The 21170-nt window shown below is 38.2% G+C and overlaps 1 protein-coding gene across 5 annotated transcripts in view; it reads left to right on the top strand.

Moving 5' to 3' along the window:
* LOC129364123 (C-myc promoter-binding protein-like) overlaps positions 1–21170 on the top strand; it is a 64499-nt gene that overhangs the window by 24243 nt on the left and 19086 nt on the right. For 2 of the 5 annotated variants that reach the window (XR_008606403.1, XM_055036568.1), the window contains exons 6-21: positions 825–1117; positions 1928–1994; positions 2147–2205; positions 2689–2833; positions 3623–3798; positions 4188–4288; positions 5932–6147; positions 8865–9010; positions 9181–9219; positions 14444–14577; positions 15032–15164; positions 15581–15787; positions 15859–15987; positions 17651–17792; positions 18894–19001; positions 19254–19346. Coding sequence is in view for 4 of the 5 variants with exons in the window: in XM_055036568.1 (XP_054892543.1) it covers positions 825–1117; positions 1928–1994; positions 2147–2205; positions 2689–2833; positions 3623–3798; positions 4188–4288; positions 5932–6147; positions 8865–9010; positions 9181–9219; positions 14444–14577; positions 15032–15164; positions 15581–15787; positions 15859–15987; positions 17651–17792; positions 18894–19001; positions 19254–19346 (2188 nt within the window). In the remaining variant the exon portion in view is untranslated. The remainder of the gene's footprint in view (positions 1–824; positions 1118–1927; positions 1995–2146; positions 2206–2688; positions 2834–3622; positions 3799–4187; positions 4289–5931; positions 6148–8864; positions 9011–9180; positions 9220–14443; positions 14578–15031; positions 15165–15580; positions 15788–15858; positions 15988–17650; positions 17793–18893; positions 19002–19253; positions 19347–21170) is intronic. The other 3 variants (XM_055036569.1, XM_055036570.1, XM_055036571.1) reach the window with 3 other exon arrangements.

Here is a 21170-nt window from a genome sequence, read left to right as displayed (position 1 = left end):
TGCGCCAGAGTGATGTTCACATGTTGATATCAGGATATGAGAAGGAAAGCCATTGTGTGGCCACAAGGTTAATTTTGCTGATTTTACTCGTGTGTTTGAAGAGGAAAATAAAAACTTGCACAGCGATGTAAAGATGCAAAACAAAAGTTTATTCCAGTTTTTTTGTGTTCTGCAAAACAAACTGTGGTTGAAAAACTGTGCAGCTCTGTGAGTCTTATTGCAGCGCCTTCCCTTCTCTCTGCTCTCTATCCTTCGTTAACACTGCAGCACATCACACCTAATGGCCAATTAAGTTATAAAACATACAATCTGAAAATAAAACACTTACAATAAAACATTGTGAAATTAACTACATGTAATATAATAATGCTACCTCAACCTCAACAAATGCACTTATTAAATTACTAATTAAATAAGTTTTAACAGTAGCTGAATATTTTATATATAAACTTGTCTCATTTGAGGCAATAACGTGTTTATTTTCTTATTTAAAAGGGAATTGTATTGTTTATTTACATCTTTTAATATATCTTTAATAATGTATAAAAAAAGATTTGTGATTAAATAAAAAATCTGCAGAATGTTCCATTTTTAAAATCTGATTAATTTGCTGATTAACCAATTAATTGTTAGCATAACTGATTAATCGTTAATAACAATCGTTAATAACTGAAAGTTGCAGATCTAGTGGACCTTCAGCATGAATGAAGTGGATTCACTCGGATAATTACCGAGTTATCCAGTGAGGATGTCCTGATGGAGGTCGTTTCAGTGAGCAGCAGCGTGAAAAGAGGGATGTGATTTATCAGCTTCTCCTGTTTCAGGTTTACGGTGCTGCCATCCAGTTTTATGAGCCCTACCCACAGGAGTGCCTGACTGATACGCAGCTCTCCCAGTTGGGCCTCCTGAGCCCAGAACAAAGCAACGCCTCTCCATCCAGCCCTGCAGCGGACGCCGCCATCAATCCTGGGAACAGCGCCGGCAGCGCCAGCTCAGTCCACACCAACAAGTGCATCTGCCTGCTGTCCCACTGGCCCTTCTTCGACGCTTTCCGCAAGTTCCTCACATTCCTCTATCGATACTCCATCTCCGGGCCGCACGCGCTGCCCATTGAGAAGTAAGCCCTGTTGTTTTAAAGTGGGCCCATCATCCAAAAATTTACATTTTGTACATTTTTGTGCTTCCATTTTGATCTTGACTGCTTTTAAAAATAACTCAGCCGCTTTAAAAACAAAAATGAATGTTTTTTTGTTTTTTTTTTTTCTGGAAAATGAGCCGTCTCAAAAACCTCTGGAATGCTAAGTCAGATTTGACGGTCAGTGTGCAGTTACCTAGCAACCCAAGCAAAGTTCAAACATGCTTGGTCAGCGGGTTTTACTGCTGTATCCGCTGTACAATGGCTGCTGGAAAAGGCAAGTGTTTTGTCGTTGACTTACCTTCCAGAAACCACTTGCTGCATTCTTGCTGGTTGTGCAGGAGGCTCAACTTCTGTTTTTCAAAGATGTCGGGCTGTGCATCTGTTTGCAGCCATTTTCACATGCGAGTGTAAATGTTGAGTTAGGGGGCGCGGCCAGCAGCAGCTCATCTGGATTCAAAGTGACAGGACGCCCTAAAACAGACTAAAATCTGATTATCCAAGAAGGATTTTTTTTCCTTTTCTGCCGGCTGAATCGGAGACTCAGATGGCGCTGCCTTCGTTCTTTCACTTTAATAAGTCTATTTTCTCCCCACACAACAAAAAAGTGCAATTTTTTCATGTTTTTTGCTGAAAGAAAGGATCTTTTTTTACCTGAAATGCTGCTGCTGTGGTAATGTGAAACAGCCTTTTTATGTCCCCCTGCTGCACATAAAAGACTCTATTCTGCCACCCACTGCTGTTATTTCTGGCCTCACGTCCCCCGTTCTTCTTCTTCTTCTTCTTTTCCAGACATATCTCTCACTTCATGCACAAAGTTCCCTTCCCTTCCTCCCAAAGGCCTCGCATCCTGGTGCAGGTAAGCTCTCTAATTGTAGCATTGAAATTGGTGGAATTTCTCGGATTGCCTGCTGGGTTGTGTTGGGCTCCTCCATTATGGATGAACGTTTTCATGATTTATTGCAGGTGTTTGGAGTTTTTGCTTGGTTGACTCTCCAGTTTGTTTTGCAGCTTTCTCCTCACGACAGCCTGATGTTGAGCCAGCCAGTGAGTTCTCCCTTACCGCTCAGGTGAGAGCAGCTGCTCTTATTCACCAACCTAAATCTTTCCCCTGTGACATAAGCTGCGACTTATTGACCGTACACCTGTTTAATGGCCATTTTGGCAAAAGTGCACTATTGATTTTACTCATTTTATTCCTGATCTAAGGTCTGTGTTGTAGATCGCTGCAGAGCTGCACTGCAAAATATTAAACATCACCAAGTATTATTGGTCTGCTTTTCAGTTTAAATGTCTTATTTCATTTAAAATAACTTAAAAGTCACTTTTCAGCAAGATTAATCAGCTTTTAAAGTCGATAATCCTTTAATGTAGAGAACAAATTACAGATTATTTTACTTAAAACAGGAAAAACAGGTGGAAAACAATCTGCTAGTGGGACCAGTAGTTGTTTTTTTGTTTTTTTAAATTATTATTATCAATGTTAAAAAAATTATAAAATTTTCCTGTTGGGACCAGAAATAAAATAAGATTTTTATGTTTGTCTTCCGCAGCGGAGGAAGGTTTTCCACTCTGCTCCATAACCTCGGTCCGGAGAACGCCGTCACCCTGCTGGTGTTCGCCGTCACCGAACATAAAATCCTGGTCCATTCTCTACGGCCGGCGGTGCTGACCAGCGTCACAGAGGCGCTGGTGTCAGTAAGTCGACACCAGAAACCTGGACAACGACCTCCAGCTTGTTGTCCAATCAGCTTATTAAACTCTTTCTCTGTCAGAATGATTTTGTGCAAAAGTGAAACAAGCATGTTTTGTATAAATCACCGTCCAGTGGTGCCCAAACGTTCGGCATGGAGCAGAAAGTTTTTTTATAGCAAAAAATACTTATTAGTTGTTATTATTTTAGTTGCTACATAGAAAATACAAATAAAATGTAATATTTTAATGAAATTAACAAAGTCATTATATTTTTGTAGAAGACAAATGTGCAAATAGTAATTTAAAGGAAAAGAAAAAAAAAACCAAACCTTTTCTGGACTTTTTTGTGTATTTTTAGAGACATGAATCTGACCCAGACTTGCTTTATTTTGACCAACTCATTAACAACACACATTTAGTTTACTATTAAAATAAATTCAGTCCAAAATAAAAACCTGGATGAAGACTTTGTGTTGCACCCTGTTACCACCGGTGAAAGCTTTAAATCTGCATCAACAGGCCGACCTGGGATCGAGGGCCACAAACGGCCCCCGGGCCACGCTTTGGGCATCCCTGCACTGGACTTATCCTAACATGTTCAACAAAGTGTCATAGATCACCTTTAAGAAGTTCATTTTTGTTTTTCACACATTTGTTTGCATTTGTAGAATTATGAAACATCATAAAAAAGTTGCTTTAAAGTGAGTTTTACACGTTTTTTTATGAGGTTTGTGTCTGAATACCTTCGAATCGTCAAGCGTCAGCGTTTGTTTTGGTTCTCCTCCACCTCAGATGATCTTCCCCTTCCACTGGCCGTGTCCCTACATCCCGCTCTGCCCCCTGGCGCTGGCCGACGTGTTGAGCGCTCCCTGTCCGTTCATCGTCGGCGTCGACTCCCGGTACTTTGACCTCTACGACCCTCCGCCTGACGTGAGCTGCGTGGACCTGGACACAAACACCATCTTCCAGTAAGCAGACAGAGAGATATTTTAAAACAAACTTATGCTTTTCAAACCACTTCTACAATTTAGAGACAAAAACAATACAAATGAACTCAAAGAAGCTTCTACTCATGAATATATGGTATTATCGATTAGTTATTACCAATATCTTGTGATAATTTTCTACATTTTACAGAAAAAAACCTCAAGTAGAGGCTGAATTTTACTTTGGGGAAAATGTGAAAATTTTTAAATTTAGAGGCTTCTTGTAAAATCCCCAGAATGAACTTTTTCTCAAAGTATCAACATTTCATCAGTAGTTTTTCTTGTAACCTGTGGACCTTCTTACCTGTCAGAAAGCCTGGCAGGTGGTCTGAACTTTGGTCGAGCTTTTCATCGCTTCTCTGCTTTTGCAGCAACGACGATAAACGCGCTCTCACTTGGAAGATCCTGCCAAAGAAAGCGTGTAAAAACCTGATGAATGTGCTGAGTAATCTCCACCAGCAGCTGGTTGATGGTGAGTACTCTCTGCGTTTTCCTTCAAATGTTTTTAAAGTTTTATGAATAGAAAGTGTCAAGGCGCTTTAATCTCATATTACTCCTGTAGCTGCAATTTTAAAGCTTTCTAGGTAATTACGGGTAATAAAAAACTGATGTGCTTCATTAATCATCCCCAGTTGTTTTATTATTCTAATATTTTTGCAGCTTTTATTCTTCACTCATTCCTTGTCCTCCTCGTTCAACAAGCTGAAAGTGAGAAATAATCCTTCCTGGGATAATATCCTAATCAGCGTCTCGCTCTGTTCTTGTTGACTTTCTGAGCGGCTCAGCCGCAGAAACAGCTGCTTATTCAGCCGCAGTAATTGAATAAATGAATTTTCTGATTCAGTGAAGTTGAAAATCTCCTCTGCTGCCAGAAGTCTGGAAATTTATATGCATTTTGAAGTTTTCCGGAGAGTTTAATGTTCTTTTGGGGGAAGCAGGTATAAACTTGAGCTTCATTGTTTTAAAAATAATTGCTAATCCAGTTTCAGACAGTGATACTTTAATCTCTCTCTGGGTATTAAATCTATTAATAAAGTTGCCATCTGAACAACTACACCGCTTTTTATAGAGAAGAACTCATTGGCTTCACAGCAGGAAAAATCAATGTTGGAAAAACTGATTTTAAACAGCTGAGAAGTCAAAGATGATTGATTTAAATATGCAGGATGGAACTTTTATTAAATATTTTATATATATTTGTTACAACTGTCACAAATATATAAAAATTTTATTTTATTTTTATTTTGTGTAAAATGAGAGATATGTGAAAAAAATCAAGCTCCTCTGCCCTCTCCCAATGCTAAATAAAAACAACCAATCAGAGCCAGGAGGCAGGTCTTAGTGCTGTCCATCACCCTCCATGTGTGATCTGCTACGCAGCAATTAGCATAGCTTGTTGATGATGACATATAAACGGGTTTTCTGTAATATTAAGTTGTTTCTCTCCCCTTAACACATTTCGTAGCGAGTACATTAAAATGATTGACAGCGATAAGACCCGCCTCCTGGCTCTGATTGGTTGTTGTTGATTTGGAGCATTTCTTCATACTGTGATAGAAGCTCGGGTGGTTTGGTCTCAAGGAGCCATTTTTATTGTTTACAGAGACTTCATAATTAATTTTATTTGTTGTCCTTATATTTAATATGTCTTCCAGTGTTAAATGTTCATTACAATTTAAAATTTATTGATCTTTCAGAATGTGTTCTTGCATTTTTATGCCATTACCACTATATTACTTAAAAATGGTCTAAAAACAACGATATTATGATAACAATCGCGATAATTTTTGGGTCAAATTATCACTCAGATAAATTTATCATAAGTCTAATTGGAATATTATTTGATATGCTCATGTTTCTGATTGGCTAACAATCAAATAGCTGCTTTGCTCCTTAAGTTAGCATAGCATGGACAGCTAAAATCAAAAGCTACAACGCAACATTTATGCTAAATGAATTAAACCATAATAGAAAGTAGAGGTGGAGTTAGTTTCTTTGCATATTTTGTATCATTATTTGCTGGTTTTCAAACAGCCGTTGAAAGCTAATGCTGTTTGGGCGCTGTGGCGTGCAAACGTTGGGAAGCCCTGTGCTAACGTACAGCTCTGTCACCAGGTCAGTACCACTCTGACGGGCTGCTGGAGTTCACCATGAGCGACTCACAAGAGCTGAGCTGTGGGAAGAGCCTCCACATGCTGGAGCTGGAGATCCAGGAAGCCTTCCTGCGCTTCATGGCGGCCATTTTAAAGGGTTACCGCTCCTTCCTGCGCCCCATCACACAGGCGCCGTCGGAGAAGGCCACGGACGCCAGCTCGCTTTTTGACTTACAAGGTAACACGCCGAAATCGTCTGATCAAAACGACTTCAAACCCAGCGCTGCATATGAAGCCGGAGATCGGATTCCCAGAGGAAGCGGCTGAATGAATTAACCCGGCTCCACTGTTTCCATGCAGCCGCTTCAAAGCCTTCACACAGGAACCCTGACAAGTCCAACACAGAGGAAAGAAGCACGTTTCCTCTGATGGCGCTCCAAAACCTGAGGAAGAAATACTAAACAGCATGCAGAAACAGTTATTCATTCTCTCCCTTAAGACTGTAAACAGTCGACCACTTTAGATGAAACTGCTCTCATCTTTTACTGGGAGGTGAGGAGTAAAGTTCAATGATACCAAGTTACATTTACACAATTATATTTAACTTTAAAAAAAAAAATGTTTACTTCACTGGACTTTTTACTTGAGTAATTTTATTATGAAGTATTTCTTGAGTAAAATTTCTAAATTTTCTACCCACTGAATGCAAGACAAACACGTTTTAGCTAAAAATCCACCAGACACACACACACCTGCGGTTTCTGTTGACGTTTCATAAGATTTTAATCGAACGAAGCCGATTTGGAACAATTTTCACTTGCCTGATTTAGTTATTTTTGTTACTTCAATGAATTATTGTCATTTTGTCCTTTAAAATACCAAACTTTCCACTTGACTTTATATTTGGCCGGTCTGATCAGTTTTAAATATTAAATGATTGATAATTTGATGAGTTACTCAGTACTTGCTTAGACTTTTCACCAAATACTTTTACTGTTCGGTAATTTCTTGGACAGCTGCTTTTTATTTATACTCTGGTAAATATATGTTGAGGAGTCCTGCTCTTGCTTGAATATGATTTATTCCCACCTCAGATACACAGTGTTGCACAATATAGCATTTTGAAATGTGAAAAAACTAGAAACTAGACAAACTAAATAAAAATACAAGTTAAATACAAGATGAACTATGAAAAAAATAGGAGACCAATATATTTTGGAGAGATTAAATCCAATCAGAGCTAATAGATAATAGCCAATAAGTCAGAATGGGAGGAAGTTGGATTGATTTATGTTGGGAAGAAAGAAAGTTGATGACATGTGGGACACGAATACGGTCTGACTTTGGTGAATCACTTTTTGTCCTACTATTAAAAAAACCCAAAAGGATAAAATAATGATGCCTGTAATGAAACCATTTGGAGTTTCTCTCCCTGAAAATGTCAGTTCTGATTATTCTGCAGCGTTTCCACTCCAGTATCTGGAGGTGACATTTAGGTTGCTTCTGAACTTCTCACACAATCAAATTCATGTTTTTTTGTTTGTTTGTTTTTTGAATTTCTGGGGATTTGAGCAGTTAGACGTGACATTCAAGTCTGGTGCCCAAAACATGGAGACATACAAGGACCAGAAGTGTTCAGAATAAATCTAAAAGGTCACAGAGTTACAACAATAAGGATGAGATTATAGCCAAAATAGGAAATATATACATAAGTACAATTTTATTTATTTTTATTTATTTATAAAAATAAAAAATGTTGCACTCAAAATTAAGCCAAATGTCTGACTATTTGTAAGATGGTATGACTTTGATATGGTCATTGTCTGGTGCAGAATAAGATCTGAGATTTGCAAGTAATTTCTAAAAAATGGAAATTTGGCTGGTAGTTTATAGCTGCTGACAGAGAGTTCGATACTTTGAGTAACATCAGGATTTTAGGACTTTATTACTGACAAATTCTTACTAATTATTCAAAACAAAGCCTAAACCTGGGCTCTGGGGAACTCCTTATAAAATAAAGTGTGGTGTCATCTGCATATAGACACACTTTAACAGTAGACATGTTCTTACTACTCATTCAAAACGGGGCCTAAATCTGGGATTCTTTAAGCTCTTAAAAGCAACTTGATCATGCAGTTCAGTACTTTAGTAATTAATAAAAAATCTGTTTTTAAGACAAAATCAACATAAACAATTTTGGTTTTCCCATAATTTTCTGTAAATGTTCTTTCACTTTGCATTAGCAAAAATATTTGAAAACCTATTTAGTGTTTGTATGAACATGATGATGAGCTGTTTTTATAGATGAAAATGTATTTTAAAATATTCGTTTTACCTTCAGCCAATGCATTTTTAAATAATGTCTAAATTTACAGACTTCCCACTAATTTATTTTTCCACTTTAAGGATTGGCTAGTTAACAAAATAATTTTGTTAAACTGTTTGTAGATTCTTGTATTTCAGATGGTAAAGAGACTGAAATAACAGAGAAAATGGGTTTTTATATTAGAAAAATGAAACTGCACAGTGTGACCTGAGAAAGTAATTGCTGGTGCTGCTTACAAGTGGTTTCTGTCACAAATAAAATATTAATCATCTGCAGGAAACACTCTGCGTTCACCTCTGCGTTGTGCCAGCGGCCGCTCTTCCTGCTCTTTGCCTCGTAACACTCCAGGCTTATTGCCCAGTTAAGCTGCTTTCAGCATCTATTATGGAGCCGTTTCAAGACATTCGCACACATCCCAAATTGGCCATTACAGTAATAACACCGTGCATTATCCAAACCAACACAAATGGAGGCTGTAGAATATTTTTACAGCCTTTTACAGAATAATGGAGTCTTCAGCCACAAAGTCGCACACCTTTGGAGGAAGTCGGTTAATTGTTGCTGGGGCAGCCGGTCATCTCTCGGTGAAATTAGCTCAGCTTTTAAAGTTTGATGTTCTAAATCTGCAGGATTCTTGAAGAGCCGCGATCGCTCTCACCAGAAGTTTTACTCGCTCATGACCAAGACCCAAATGTTCATCCGCTTCATCGAGGAATGCTCGTTCGTCAGCGACAAAGACACCAGCCTGGCGTTCTTTGACGACTGCGTTGACAAAGTGAGTTACACGTTTTCATACATTTTCATTTGGCTTCCTAAAAATAAACTAAATCTTTTCTCGTCCTTCTCTTTCTGGTTCTGCTTTGGGTTGGAGTGTTTCAGTGAAGCTCCTGTAACTTTCTCTGCTTTCAAGTTAAGTTTTTTCCTCTTGCTTCCTCTTGCGAGCAGCTTTACAACTCAGAGCGGAGCGCAGAGAAAGGAGGGAAGGTAAGTTAGCTGCCGTTTTACCTGCTCTGTGTGCATTACTTACGAACTTAACCAAATAATTTTGAGTGAAAATGTATTGCGTGGCTAACCTGAAGTTCTGATCTTTTTGGCGTTTTGCTTTCGGAAACCTTCAAAACCTTCATGTCTGATTTAATCCTGCATTCACACCAGCTCTGTTTAGTCGCTTTAATACAACTCTGCTCTGTTTGCGTAGAAAATTTGGTCCAAATGTGTAATCTAACTCTGATGTGGAGCAAAAACCTCCATATAAAAATGTACGTCTTGTCTCTAGAGATGCAACTTATTAGTTAATGAGTTGATCTAAAGTTGGTTGATTGATAAGTGGCTATTTTCTTAAAAACCTGAGTTTTTTTCTTGTGTCAAGAGGGATGACCGTCTTTCTATCACATTAAGGGCTAAATTTTTCAGAACGCTAAATAAAAATAACCCAAAAAACATTTTGTCAGCTGTGGTAAATACTAACTGAATAGACAAAAAATTGTGGTTTCCTCACATTATAAACTAAAACATATTTATAAAATGTAACAAAAAAGGTTGCTGAATTGAAAAATAAAATTTTTCAAATCAAAGCCGCATAAAATGCATTTTTCATCCCACACTGGACTCTGTTGGGACGGTTCTCTTTCCCGATCCGGGATATCTCCACCATCTTTTTTTTCTGTATTAACTGGACTCCGCTTCAGGATCACCAGCGGTGCCCCCTGATGGATGGAGGTCAAACTGCGACACAGAAAGTCTAAACAGATATTAGTTAATCGATTGGAAATATACCTACTTTTCTCAGTTGAAGTGAACTCGGGTGCAGTTTGAATGGATATGTGAACGCTAGGTGGACTAGAGACCAAAAGCAATAAGCAAAGTATATCTCAAAGCATTCTGGGTAAATGTAACCAAAACAAATGCGTGAAAGAGAAATCCTACAACCCCTAAAATCTGACTCGACTCTTATTTTTGTTTACATTTTGTGTAGCAGGAAGTTGTACTCATATCTTCTTCAGAGTCGTTTCCTTTAGTGGTTCTTGGTGCAGCGCCCCCACAGGCGAGGAGGGGAACAAGTTTCCAAAGGGTTTGGTTGGTTTGAGAACTGCAGCAGCTGAAAATGTAGCAAATGTTGCGATTTTGGTCCAAGTCTACTGGTCGATCAGGTGTGAAGACGCCCTTAGTTTCCTCATTTTCACCTCCCTTTTTCACATGGCTCCATTCAGGCAGCACCAGCCTGCTTGGTGTTCTGCATTTTTAATGTTCATTTAGATATTCACTGCATGCATTATTCCTGCTGCCTCTGCAGTTTCTCTTGCATGTGTGAAAGAACAGTTTTAGGTCATCTGTGTGTGCAGACTCCAGCCTTCTGGCTCCATTATAAAGGGCGCAGCGTGAACTAACATTAATGATCCAACAGAATGTGTGTCATGTTTGAAGGGTCTTGATATTTTCTTTACACCGCAGTGTGTTTTGCACTAAATGTGGTGGAGCTAAAGAGTTGTGAGAATTCACAAAACTCCCTTAGAGAGTCAGGTTTTATTATTGTCTCTTTTGCTCTGAGTGCAGCATTTGGAGAGTTTAATTCATGTTGGTAAGTTGAAGGGTACGCTTAATGTGTTTGCAGTTTCAGCTGCCGTTTTCCCTGAGTCACTTCCATGGGTCACCGGTTTTAGCAGCGTCAGAATAGACCTGCTGTAATTTAGGTTCAGTGGAAATGATCAGAGGTTTTTCTGTTCTGCATTGAAGTGAGTCCCGATCTCCTCCTGTACAGACGATTAAATCCTGAGTTTGTCTTTGTTAGCTCTGGCTGTGTCATTTCTCAGCACACAGAGATCGCTCAAGTGAAGGAAAATCAGCTTAAAGCTCATTGATCCCTGAAGGAGAGACGAGATATGATTTATTGCTTTTTTTTAGTAATTATTAATCCTTATAATAAACACAGAAAAAATAAAAAACAAACACAAATGCAGCTGGATGCCTTCTGCAAATTATTTTCAATCATTTAGGTACTTTTTGTTACATCTACATGTAATGTATTTTTATTTATCAAATGAAGCAATCAGGATTTTTTGAGCCAATGAATCAATTAATCACATGAATTAAAATAAACTCAATAATTTCCATTCATATCATTCATTTTTATCAAAAATTGGATGATAAAAGTTTCCAATCTTTTGTCACAAATAGTCATTTTTTTAAGGATAACTTTGTTTATAGAGACTTCATATATTTTCATATATTTTTTTTATTTTTTTTTCTTTATTAAACCAGATGATCCCCGTTGAGATCTGGATCTCATTTTCAAGAGGGACCTCTTGTTCATTTATTGTAATTATCTAAAGGTTGGGTTTTAAATTTCTACTTTTGATGCATATCAAATTAAACAAATAACTCTGGGAAGTACAAAACAGCTACTGCAGAAAAACTGTTAGTTGATCCTTAATCATCAATAGTCTGCCAATTAACTGCCTGGACGATATTTTGCATCAATATTAGATCCTGGAAACAATTTACTGAACTCTTCATAAAGGAAAATTCTGGGATGACAAAAATCTTTCCAAAATTTTTCAGTAACAAAAAGCTCTTATATTTATTACTTTGCAGCTCGGAAAACTTTATCTGAATGCTAAAAGAGAAGCAGGTTATTTTAGTGGCATATTTTTATCCTGATTGCAAATGTTAAGCTTTGTTTAATGAAAACCTATAAAAACAAGGAAAGAAGAGAACAAAAAGAATATTTCTTCCTCACTTCGACTTCGACTGATTTACTTATTAGTCTTTTAATTACCTTCAGGCTAACTAGGCTAACTTATGAGCTTTAATACCCACCTGACCTCGCCTCGGTTCCGTCAGTGGATAAATCAGCGCCGGTATTAAGCACTTTTCAGTATATTCTGCTTGCTGACTGTTAATTCTTCCCAGATCCACCATAAATCCCCAATCTGTCCCCAGTCACTGTAGCAGCAATTATCTCATTAAATCTAAGCAACTCAGGAAAATAAAACAGGATCGTTGCTTTTTCCCCTGGTGTGTGGTTGTAAACTTGTATCCTTTGGGTTAAGAGTCGCTGTTGGAAGCAGTAATTTATAGTATTTAATGATCCTGCTGAGGCGATTGGAGACTTATAAATGTCTTGTACCAAATGCATCGTCTGACAGAATCCCAGATTTATAACGGGATGTAAAAGATGAACCTCTGAGGTACAAACATGTTCTCTTTCAGTGTCACTGCTGGTCTTCAGAGATTTGATGCTTTGGCATCATGTAGTCATTCCATATACTTTTTAAGAGAAATTCAGATAAAATCAAAAAATCTCATAGCATCGTTTAATCCATTGTCTTAAAAAAATACACATTAAGCAAGAAGGTAGAAGGTGAGCCAAGAAATTACTATTAATCCACTCTGACAAGGAAAGCAATAATCAGAAGCAGCCACAGTGTGATTGAAGGTCCTAAACAGCTTTTCTCAAAGTAAAACGATCTAAATAAAGAAAGATGTCATCTGCATAAAGACAAACTTTTAACAGCTGACATATTCCTACAAGTTATGCACCACAGTGTCTAAAGGCGAAGAATAGGAAACGCTTCTTAAAATAAAGTGGGGTGTCATCTGCATAAAGGCGAACTTCAACAGAAGATATATTCTTACCAATATAATCTGGAATTTATTTAGAATTTTCAGACACTTTTCCTGAAAATCAAAGATAATTTTAGCCAATAAATAAATACATTTAAATAAAACCTCAACAAAAACTGCAGGATTCTATGTCTTGATGACAAACACTGTCATTTTTTTGCTGTCGACAGGTCAGATTTATTTTACTCTGATTGTTTTCCTGACAGTTTTCTATAAGTTGTTATTAGATATTTTTTTCGGTTATGAAACCTCTGAAATATTACACATCAGCTTACTGCTTTCTGTTTACTGCTGACCTATAAAAACGGCAAAATGTCACCCCGACGTTTGACCGCAGTGAATGATTTGTTGTTCCGTGGATGAAATGGAGACAGACCAGCAGGAAGCTCGTTGTAAATGTAGCTTAGCCTGGTTGTCCTGCATGTTTCCTATTATAGGAGCTTTATCTGTCTTCATTAGAGGCTGTTTCTCTCCATCTGGCTCTTTCCCTGTGATATCATTAATTCTGTAATGGATGTGAATGTGTTTATTGTAGCTTTACTTTGCATTTGGATGTCATTTGTTTTGTGTGTCACAGTTTGCAGAGAAAGCTGCAGAGGTAGAGGGAAAACTAGGTCACCTACTGTCGCCCTCCCTCTTCTCTCACCTTCATCACACCGTTAAATTACCCTGAAGGTTTTTTTTTTTTTTTTTTAGGTACAAGAGTTTAATTGGTGTGTTCACCAAACACTGACCCATGCATCTGACATCCTGATTTAGACGGATGCTACTCACCTGCTCAGGGCCACATTCCTGTTTCCATCAGGTTTTTAGCCTATTTCAGTGTAAATAAATCAAATAAAGGCATTAAGATGACATGAACAGACACAAAAACAAAACAAAATGGATGAAAATGTCATAAATAGAACCAGATCGGTGCGGTAAAGAATGTGTTTTTGTTTATATGGTTCATAAATGAGAAAGAAATTAATAATAAAGCATAAAATAAAAAGAAGGAATTAAATTAATATTACAGGGTCTGCACACATTCTTAAAAAGTCTTAAAATTCCTGTATCTAAAATTAAAGCCTTAAATTGTCTTAAATTTAAGTATGGCTTAAATATGTTAATCAGAGATCTTGAATATAATATTACAGTCTATGTAGTTTTCTTTCTTTCTTGCAGGACTTTACTGTTGCTCAAAACTTTGCGTTGCAAGTAGACATTTTGACTCTCAGCGGTTACTGCTACCGCTAACAAGCAGCTAATATTCCCTTGCTAGCTAGGCAGCTAGCAAGTGTAAAGCTAGCTGTTGCTATGAAAGGATTATAGGAATAAGGAAGACACTACTTTCACAACTGGAAAGAAAACAACTGGAAACAAATGGCAACAAGATGAAAACAAATGTTGGTGTTAATATTGACAAGGTTTTATTTATCAACATGTTAAAAAATGACTAATATCGGCCGATACCGATGTTAGTACCAATATATCGTCCATCTCTAGAATAAAGTAAATAAACAAATCGCCATCTCCCCTGCTGAGATGGATGAAAGAGTCTGTAAATCGGGAATCTCTCTCCATGTGTGTGCGCTGCGGCCCGCAGGTGGACGGCGAGCGGCCGGACGAGACGCGGCTGATCGAGATCGACGAGTCGCAGCGCAGCGAGCACACGGTGTTCATCACTCCTCCAGAGCTGCCGCCGCTGCCTGACGGGGAGGAATACCCGCTCTGCTACAGGTACCGACTCAGTCTCTGTGGACTTTCTTCTCCTTCTCACCCGTTTTCTGGACAGTTTCTGGTTGGTTTGCAACGTCAGTCAGGTGTGGAAATGAGATGGGGAAAAGGCACGAAGGTACAGGGCTCATGAAATTCTGGAAAATACTTTTTAGTTTAGTTTTAGTTTTAGATTCATCTCAGATATTTTCTACAAAAACTTGGACATTTTTGAGAATAAAATATTCAAAATTGGCTTGAAAATTGTCAGAAAATTTTGAGATGTAAAAAATTTTCTAGAAAAAATATATTTCAAAAGTGAACATTTGTTCTAGAAAATGTTTTTTTTTCAACCTCAGAGATTTAAAAGTTTTTCTGAAAAGTTCTGAGTTTTTTGGTGAAAATTAACTCTCCTTTTATTTTCTTTGACGGGTGGTTTCCGTAACGATTTTGACGTGTCGTGGCGTTCGTCCTGCAGGTATGACGGTTTCCCGGTGTTGACTCTGGAGCTGTTCGACCCGGTGGAGGGACTGCGGACGCCCTCCTCCCGCCTCGCTGCCAGGCACAGCTGCCCCACAAGCCCCGCCCCCATGTTCAGACGCACCAAACAGGTGAGCAGCAGTAACCTACTTCCTGCTCTAACAACAGTCTGGGAGAAGAGGCGCTTGCTACGATTATATCTTGTAAAATCTCTTCCAGATACATCTAAAAAATGATAATGTTTTTTTGTCATTTATTTCAGAAAGTTTCTCGTATAATAAAGTATTTGCAATAGAAACCAGACAAGAATACTCAGTAAGATTTTGTGTTTTTACAGTGCAGTGAATCAAAATCTAAAATACATAATCTGAATATTATGGAAAAGCTATAGCATATTCATAGAAAGTTGAGTGGAAGAAAAATGTGTGATAGGAGAAGGTTCTGCAGCAGCCAGTTGGGTCGCCTCGTCATCTGCTGGTTCTGAAGGCAACACGACTAAATCAGCTTCGAGCTCTTCATGCTTCCTTCTCCTGGTTTTCACCCCCAGGAGATCAAATCAGCGCAGAAGATCGCCAAGAAGTATTCGTCCATCCCACAGCTGTGGTCCAAGTGCCTGCTGCGTCACTGCTACGGCCTGTGGTTCATCTGCCTGCCGGCGTACGTCAAGGTGTGCCACTCCAAGGTGCGGGCGCTCCGCACCGCCTACGACGTCCTCAGGAAGATGCAGGCGAAGAAGCTGCAGCCGCCCGACGAGGTAGACGAGCCGTTTTCTGTTCGGCCAATCGGCTGCGTCGGAGCAAAGCGGTCACACAGGTTTCCCTGCAGGTGTGCTACCGGGTCCTGATGCAGCTGTGTGGGCAGTACGGTCAGCCGGTCCTGGCGGTCAGAGTCCTGTTTGAGATGAAGAAGGCCGGCGTTCACCCCAACGCCATCACCTACGGATACTACAACAAGGTATGTTCACCAGAATATTCACCAGCAGAAATGCAAACAGAGCTGATCTCGTAAAACAAACTCTAAGATATCCATATTGTTCATTATTATGCAGCAGTTTATGCTAATATGCAAATGTGAAAATTCACATTTTGCATGTTTTTTGCTTCCAATTGGGTTTCTACTAGAGATGCACTGATCCGATATTAATATTTGGATTGGTCCAGATATTTTAAAAACTTTAAAAACTTAATTATAAAATAATTTATTTTATATTATATTTAGTTCCTAACTGCACTTTGTTCCTTTTGAAATAAAGTTTGTTGCTGTTTCTTTCTATGTTAGTCAGCCTAAAGCTTTTGTCAGTTTCTTTATTTTAAATTTGCTGTTATTCTCCTAATTTCACTTACTGAACAAATTAAAATAGTTTTTCCATGTTTGATCAAACGTGTGAAGCTGTATATGAATTTAAGTGAGTTATACTGATGCACAATTATTGAATACATTTCTAATTCAGTACAATTATGTTTGTGTTTCAAGAAATGCTTTACATTTTCAGTATCAGCCGATAATAAAACTCAGATATTCGTATCGGATGTGAACAAAGTGGATCGGTGCATTTCTAACACAAACAGCTTTTTAAAAAAAGTGTTCAAGAAAAATTATTCTAGCCAGTTTTTGGCAACATTTGGTGTCTGGAAAACGAGCCATTTCAAAACTTTTCAAACATTAATGAGATTTTTTTCTTAATATTCTTTAAACTTGAGACTAAAAGTGAGGCATTCTGGCTAAAACAGGCTGAGGTGTTTTATATCTTATCCATAATTTTTCTACAGTTAGGGTTTAATTGCTGCTCTGAATATGTTTTTCTTTCTTCAAATGGCCTTTTTGTTATTTGTATACAATAGTCAATAATCAATTAATCTAATTGATCCAATAAATCATTTCAGCCTTACTGAAAATGTGGAAATTTTAGTCTGGAAATGCGAGGGAAATCCTGCGGCTCTGAAAGTTTGACAGGAATAAATGTTGCTTCATAAAATGTGGAAAGTAATTGATCGAACTCATTGAACTCGGTATCAGAAATGGGATGATTTCAGCCTTGACATTGATCATTTATGCATTATTAATCACGTTCAGATTATTGAATCACTCCACCCTTACCCAGAATGCACCACGATTTCCCTCCGAGGTTGATCGGGCATTGTGTCATCACTCATTCATGTCCAGATGAATCGCGCCTCTGCGATCCGTCAGGAAGAGGAGGCCACGGCAGGAAATGTTGGATCAGCCATATTTAGCATAATAAATAAACATTTTGTTCACTAAAATTCAACAACGGCATTCCTTTAGTGAACTTTTGATCATTTGTAGCAAAGGATGAATCTGCAGCTTAAAAAAATACTTCTAAAACTCTGGCCTTTCTGCTGTCCAAAAGTAATCTGATTATTTCAATAATCAATTCATCACAATTTACCTGATTAATCTTTTCAGAATGTTGTGGTGACATTTAATTGTACCAGCAGATATTAATATCGGATTCTCAAATTCTCAAAAATCAAAATTTTAAACCTTTTTCTTTGGAAACAACAACAAAAAAAAAGAGAACATTGATAGATTCATAGAACATATCCCTTATTTTTTCCCTCCACCAAACTTTCCTGGTCCTCTGTTTTGTGTGCAGGCAGTGCTGGAGAGCACGTGGCCCTCCAGCACCAGAGGAGGATACTTCCTGTGGATGAAGCTGAGGAACGTCATTCTGGGCGTGGCTCAGTTCAAACGAGCTCTGCGCCGACACGGACCGCTCACCCAGAGCCCGCTGTCAGGTAATCACCCACCTGGTTACCAATGGCAAACAGTAACGTCCCATAGCCACTGCAAAACGCCGGCCGGACAGTAAAACTACAGTTTCATCTCAAATGATCAGCAGGTTAAATATTTGAGTTTCTGTTTGATTGTCATTAAAATCCAAACATATTCAACAACTCAGATCGCACTGTAAAAACTGTGATCAAGTTAGAGAAGTTTTTTTCACTCTTCTCCATATTTCTGGGAAATTTTAGTGTAATGTGTAATTTAAGACGCAGTTTATTGTATTTTACTTAGTTTTTTTTATCTTTTTTAATTAAACATGTCAAAATAAACTACAAATAGATTTAGATAAAAAAATTTTTAGATTTGAAAAATATAAATTCTTTATGACAAAAGTTAAATACAACATATAATTAAAACACAGATTATATTAAAACCTGCTAATTGAACTGAAGCGTCTCTGTTGTGGCCGTTCTTCCTCTGCATGATAATCCCAGCCTGCTAATCCCTGCTTTTTTAAGATCCCCCTGTTACCGGCCGGCGCTGTGGGTTCCTGACCCGAGTCCGGTTCTGATCCACTCAGAAACAGCCAGTTGCTCCAGTGAAACACCAAACTGGGATTCATCCTCCTTATTCTGAGTTGCTGGTTAAAAGTTTATTACTAAACATTTTCATAAAAGGGTTGAAGCGCCGTGCCTGATTCTGGAGGATCGACTGGAGGAGAGAGCCGCTTCATCCAACCGCTTCATCCAACAAATTCACCTAACCGCTTCATCCAACAAATTCACCCAACCCCTTCATCCAACAAATTCACCTAACCGCTTCACCCGACCGCTTCACCCAATCTGTATCTTAATGATCCGCTTTACATCTTCTATAAATACAACCTGAATCCATTAGCAAAAATTATGGATGACGATAGAAAATAATTAAAGCTTCACAGTTTAAAATCCATCCATTCTCCATTCCTCCCTTAAATTCTTGGTGATGTTGGTGATGTTGTTATCCCCAACTGGTTTAAACTGGTTCAGCTCCAGGAAAGCGTTTTTTAAAGAACCGGAGCGTGGATCAGTGGTGCCGCCATCTTTGTTCACCGGCTTGTTGTTTCTGGGCAGGTGGCAGTGACCTGGATGCTATGAGTCACGGCAGTCTGGACAGCTCTGCCGACCCAAACCCGGCCGAGCAGAGCCCAGTAGAACCTGCTGACGATAGATCTAGCACAGGTACACCTCAGACGCTCGCTGACGCCGGCAGTCCTCATGTTTCACATCTTTTTTTTCTTTTCCTCTTCTCTCATTGACATTTTGTTAATCCTCCCTTCTTTTGTACTCCGCTCCACTCGTTTTCCTCTTGGTTTCCCTCCATCCCTCCTTCTGGCGCTCGTTTTGTCTGTCCCTCCTCCTCGGCTGTGGTTTCTGCTCTGCTCTGTGCGTAACCCTTCACTCTGGCCCTGCCTGTGCTGCCGTTGCATGCAGTGGGCGGCGGGGGCGTCAGCGCGGGGGCCAGGCCTGTGACGGCCCGCTCTCCCTGGGTGGGCGCTGAGCTCAGAGAAGCCACTCTCCACCCAGGTAAACCTCTCAACCAGCCCACCTCCTCTGTCCTCCTCTGCATCTGTTTGGGTTTTTCTCTCTTCTTTTCCACTAGCTTCGTTTCCATCACAGTAGTGAGCAAATCTTTAACAGCATTTCTGTAATCTAAAAAAAAACACAACTTTGCAATTGTGGTGTTTTCATTAAAGAAGAAATGCAATTAAAATCACACATGAATAAGTTTGTTCACTCGATAAGCCATTAAATATACTGAACCACTTCCTGTCTTCAGCGTTTCTGCCAGTAGTAACATTCTGTTGTTGACCAGAATGTGATGTCAACATCACGTTCTGTGATGTGAAAAAACTTTTTCCATTGCAGTTTTGTGAAATACACAAATGTTGATTCTGCCCAAAAAAATCATCCTGGTACAAAAACATTATATTGAAAGACAAACTTGGCCTGTTTCCATTCAACAAATTTCATTTTTTAATTTCAGTTTGCGCAATCCTACAGTTAATGGAAACCATAGAATTGCTGTTAGTTGTGTTTCTATTAACCATAAAATTGAACAAATTGAAATGAATGAAAACATGCCACTTTCGGAAATAACAAATTTTTCAACATGTTAAAATGACACATAACTTTTTATGAACTGCATGATGTGATCCTCACTTCCTGCCATCTTTTTTAACGTTTCCGCCAGTAGAAACATCCTGTTGTTGATCACATGACTTGTGACGTGAAAAAAGTGTTTCCCTTGTAGTTTTCTGCAATAAACCAAAAAAACACCTCATCCTAGCACCAAAACTTATCAGAAGATCTGTTTTTAATTTAAATTATGTTAAATCATGAAAATACATTTATTTAATGGAAACACTGTAATTTTGAAAATCTTATGTTTTCCAAGAAAAGGTTTTGAAGTTAGGATGAGGTAAATTTTTTAAGATTAGCAATTTTCACAAAACTGCAATGGAAATTTTTTTTAAATCACACAAGTTACATGATCAGCCAGCAGAATTTTCTACTGGCAGAAACGTCAAAGAAGATGGCAGGAAGTAGTAGGAGGCTGAATGTTTTTTTAAAAATTTATTGCATGAAGAAACGTATTCACATTTTGTTTTAGTTACATTTCTTATGTAACCGAAACACCACAATTGTGAAATTGTGTTTTTTCACATTAGTGGAATATAGACAAAGTTTTGCTCACATTTGTAATGGAACGCAGCTAGTCTTATCCAACACATCCGTCTGCTCCTCTCCCACTCTTCACTCTCAGCCCTGTCAGTGTTTCTGTCTTTGTTAATTATGGCGTGTAATTGCCCAGAGGCATATTCTGTTTGATTATCATTTTAATAATGGAGACGCGTCTCTGTGGGCAGCCCGGCTCAAAGAGGTAACGGCTAAACATGATGGATGTGCAGCTCAGCCATCACCCCAGAGCAGAAGAGATGTTTTTTTATATATATAGCTAACGTGGGGTGATAGACAGATTTTATTGATTAATCTAATTTTTGTTTTTAGAATATTTAATTTTTGGAAAATGTATATTTTTTTCACCAATGCTCTCCATGGGTTTCAGAGTCGCGGCCATCTTGTTTTACAGCTTTTACTTATATTGGACTTTGACTTCAAGTCATTGTTTATTTTAATTAAGAGAAATAAGTCGTAATATTAGAATAAAGTAATAAAATTTTATTAGAACTCCAAACAAAATATACCCTAAAAAATTTAAATGTGGAAAGTCTAACAGATTGTGAAGTTATATTTTAGTTTTATTTATTTTAACTTATACATAGACTATATAGTTTGAGTTAATACTTAGTAGAAATACTGAATCTCTTAATAGATCAGCATCAAATT

Source organism: Poeciliopsis prolifica, unplaced genomic scaffold (genome assembly GCF_027474105.1).
Source record: "Poeciliopsis prolifica strain line A6 unplaced genomic scaffold, Auburn_PproV2 SCAFFOLD011, whole genome shotgun sequence".
Lineage (NCBI taxonomy): Eukaryota > Metazoa > Chordata > Actinopteri > Cyprinodontiformes > Poeciliidae > Poeciliopsis > Poeciliopsis prolifica.
Note: the sequence above shows the minus strand (reverse complement) of the source record. Positions and strands in the feature narration are given on the sequence as shown.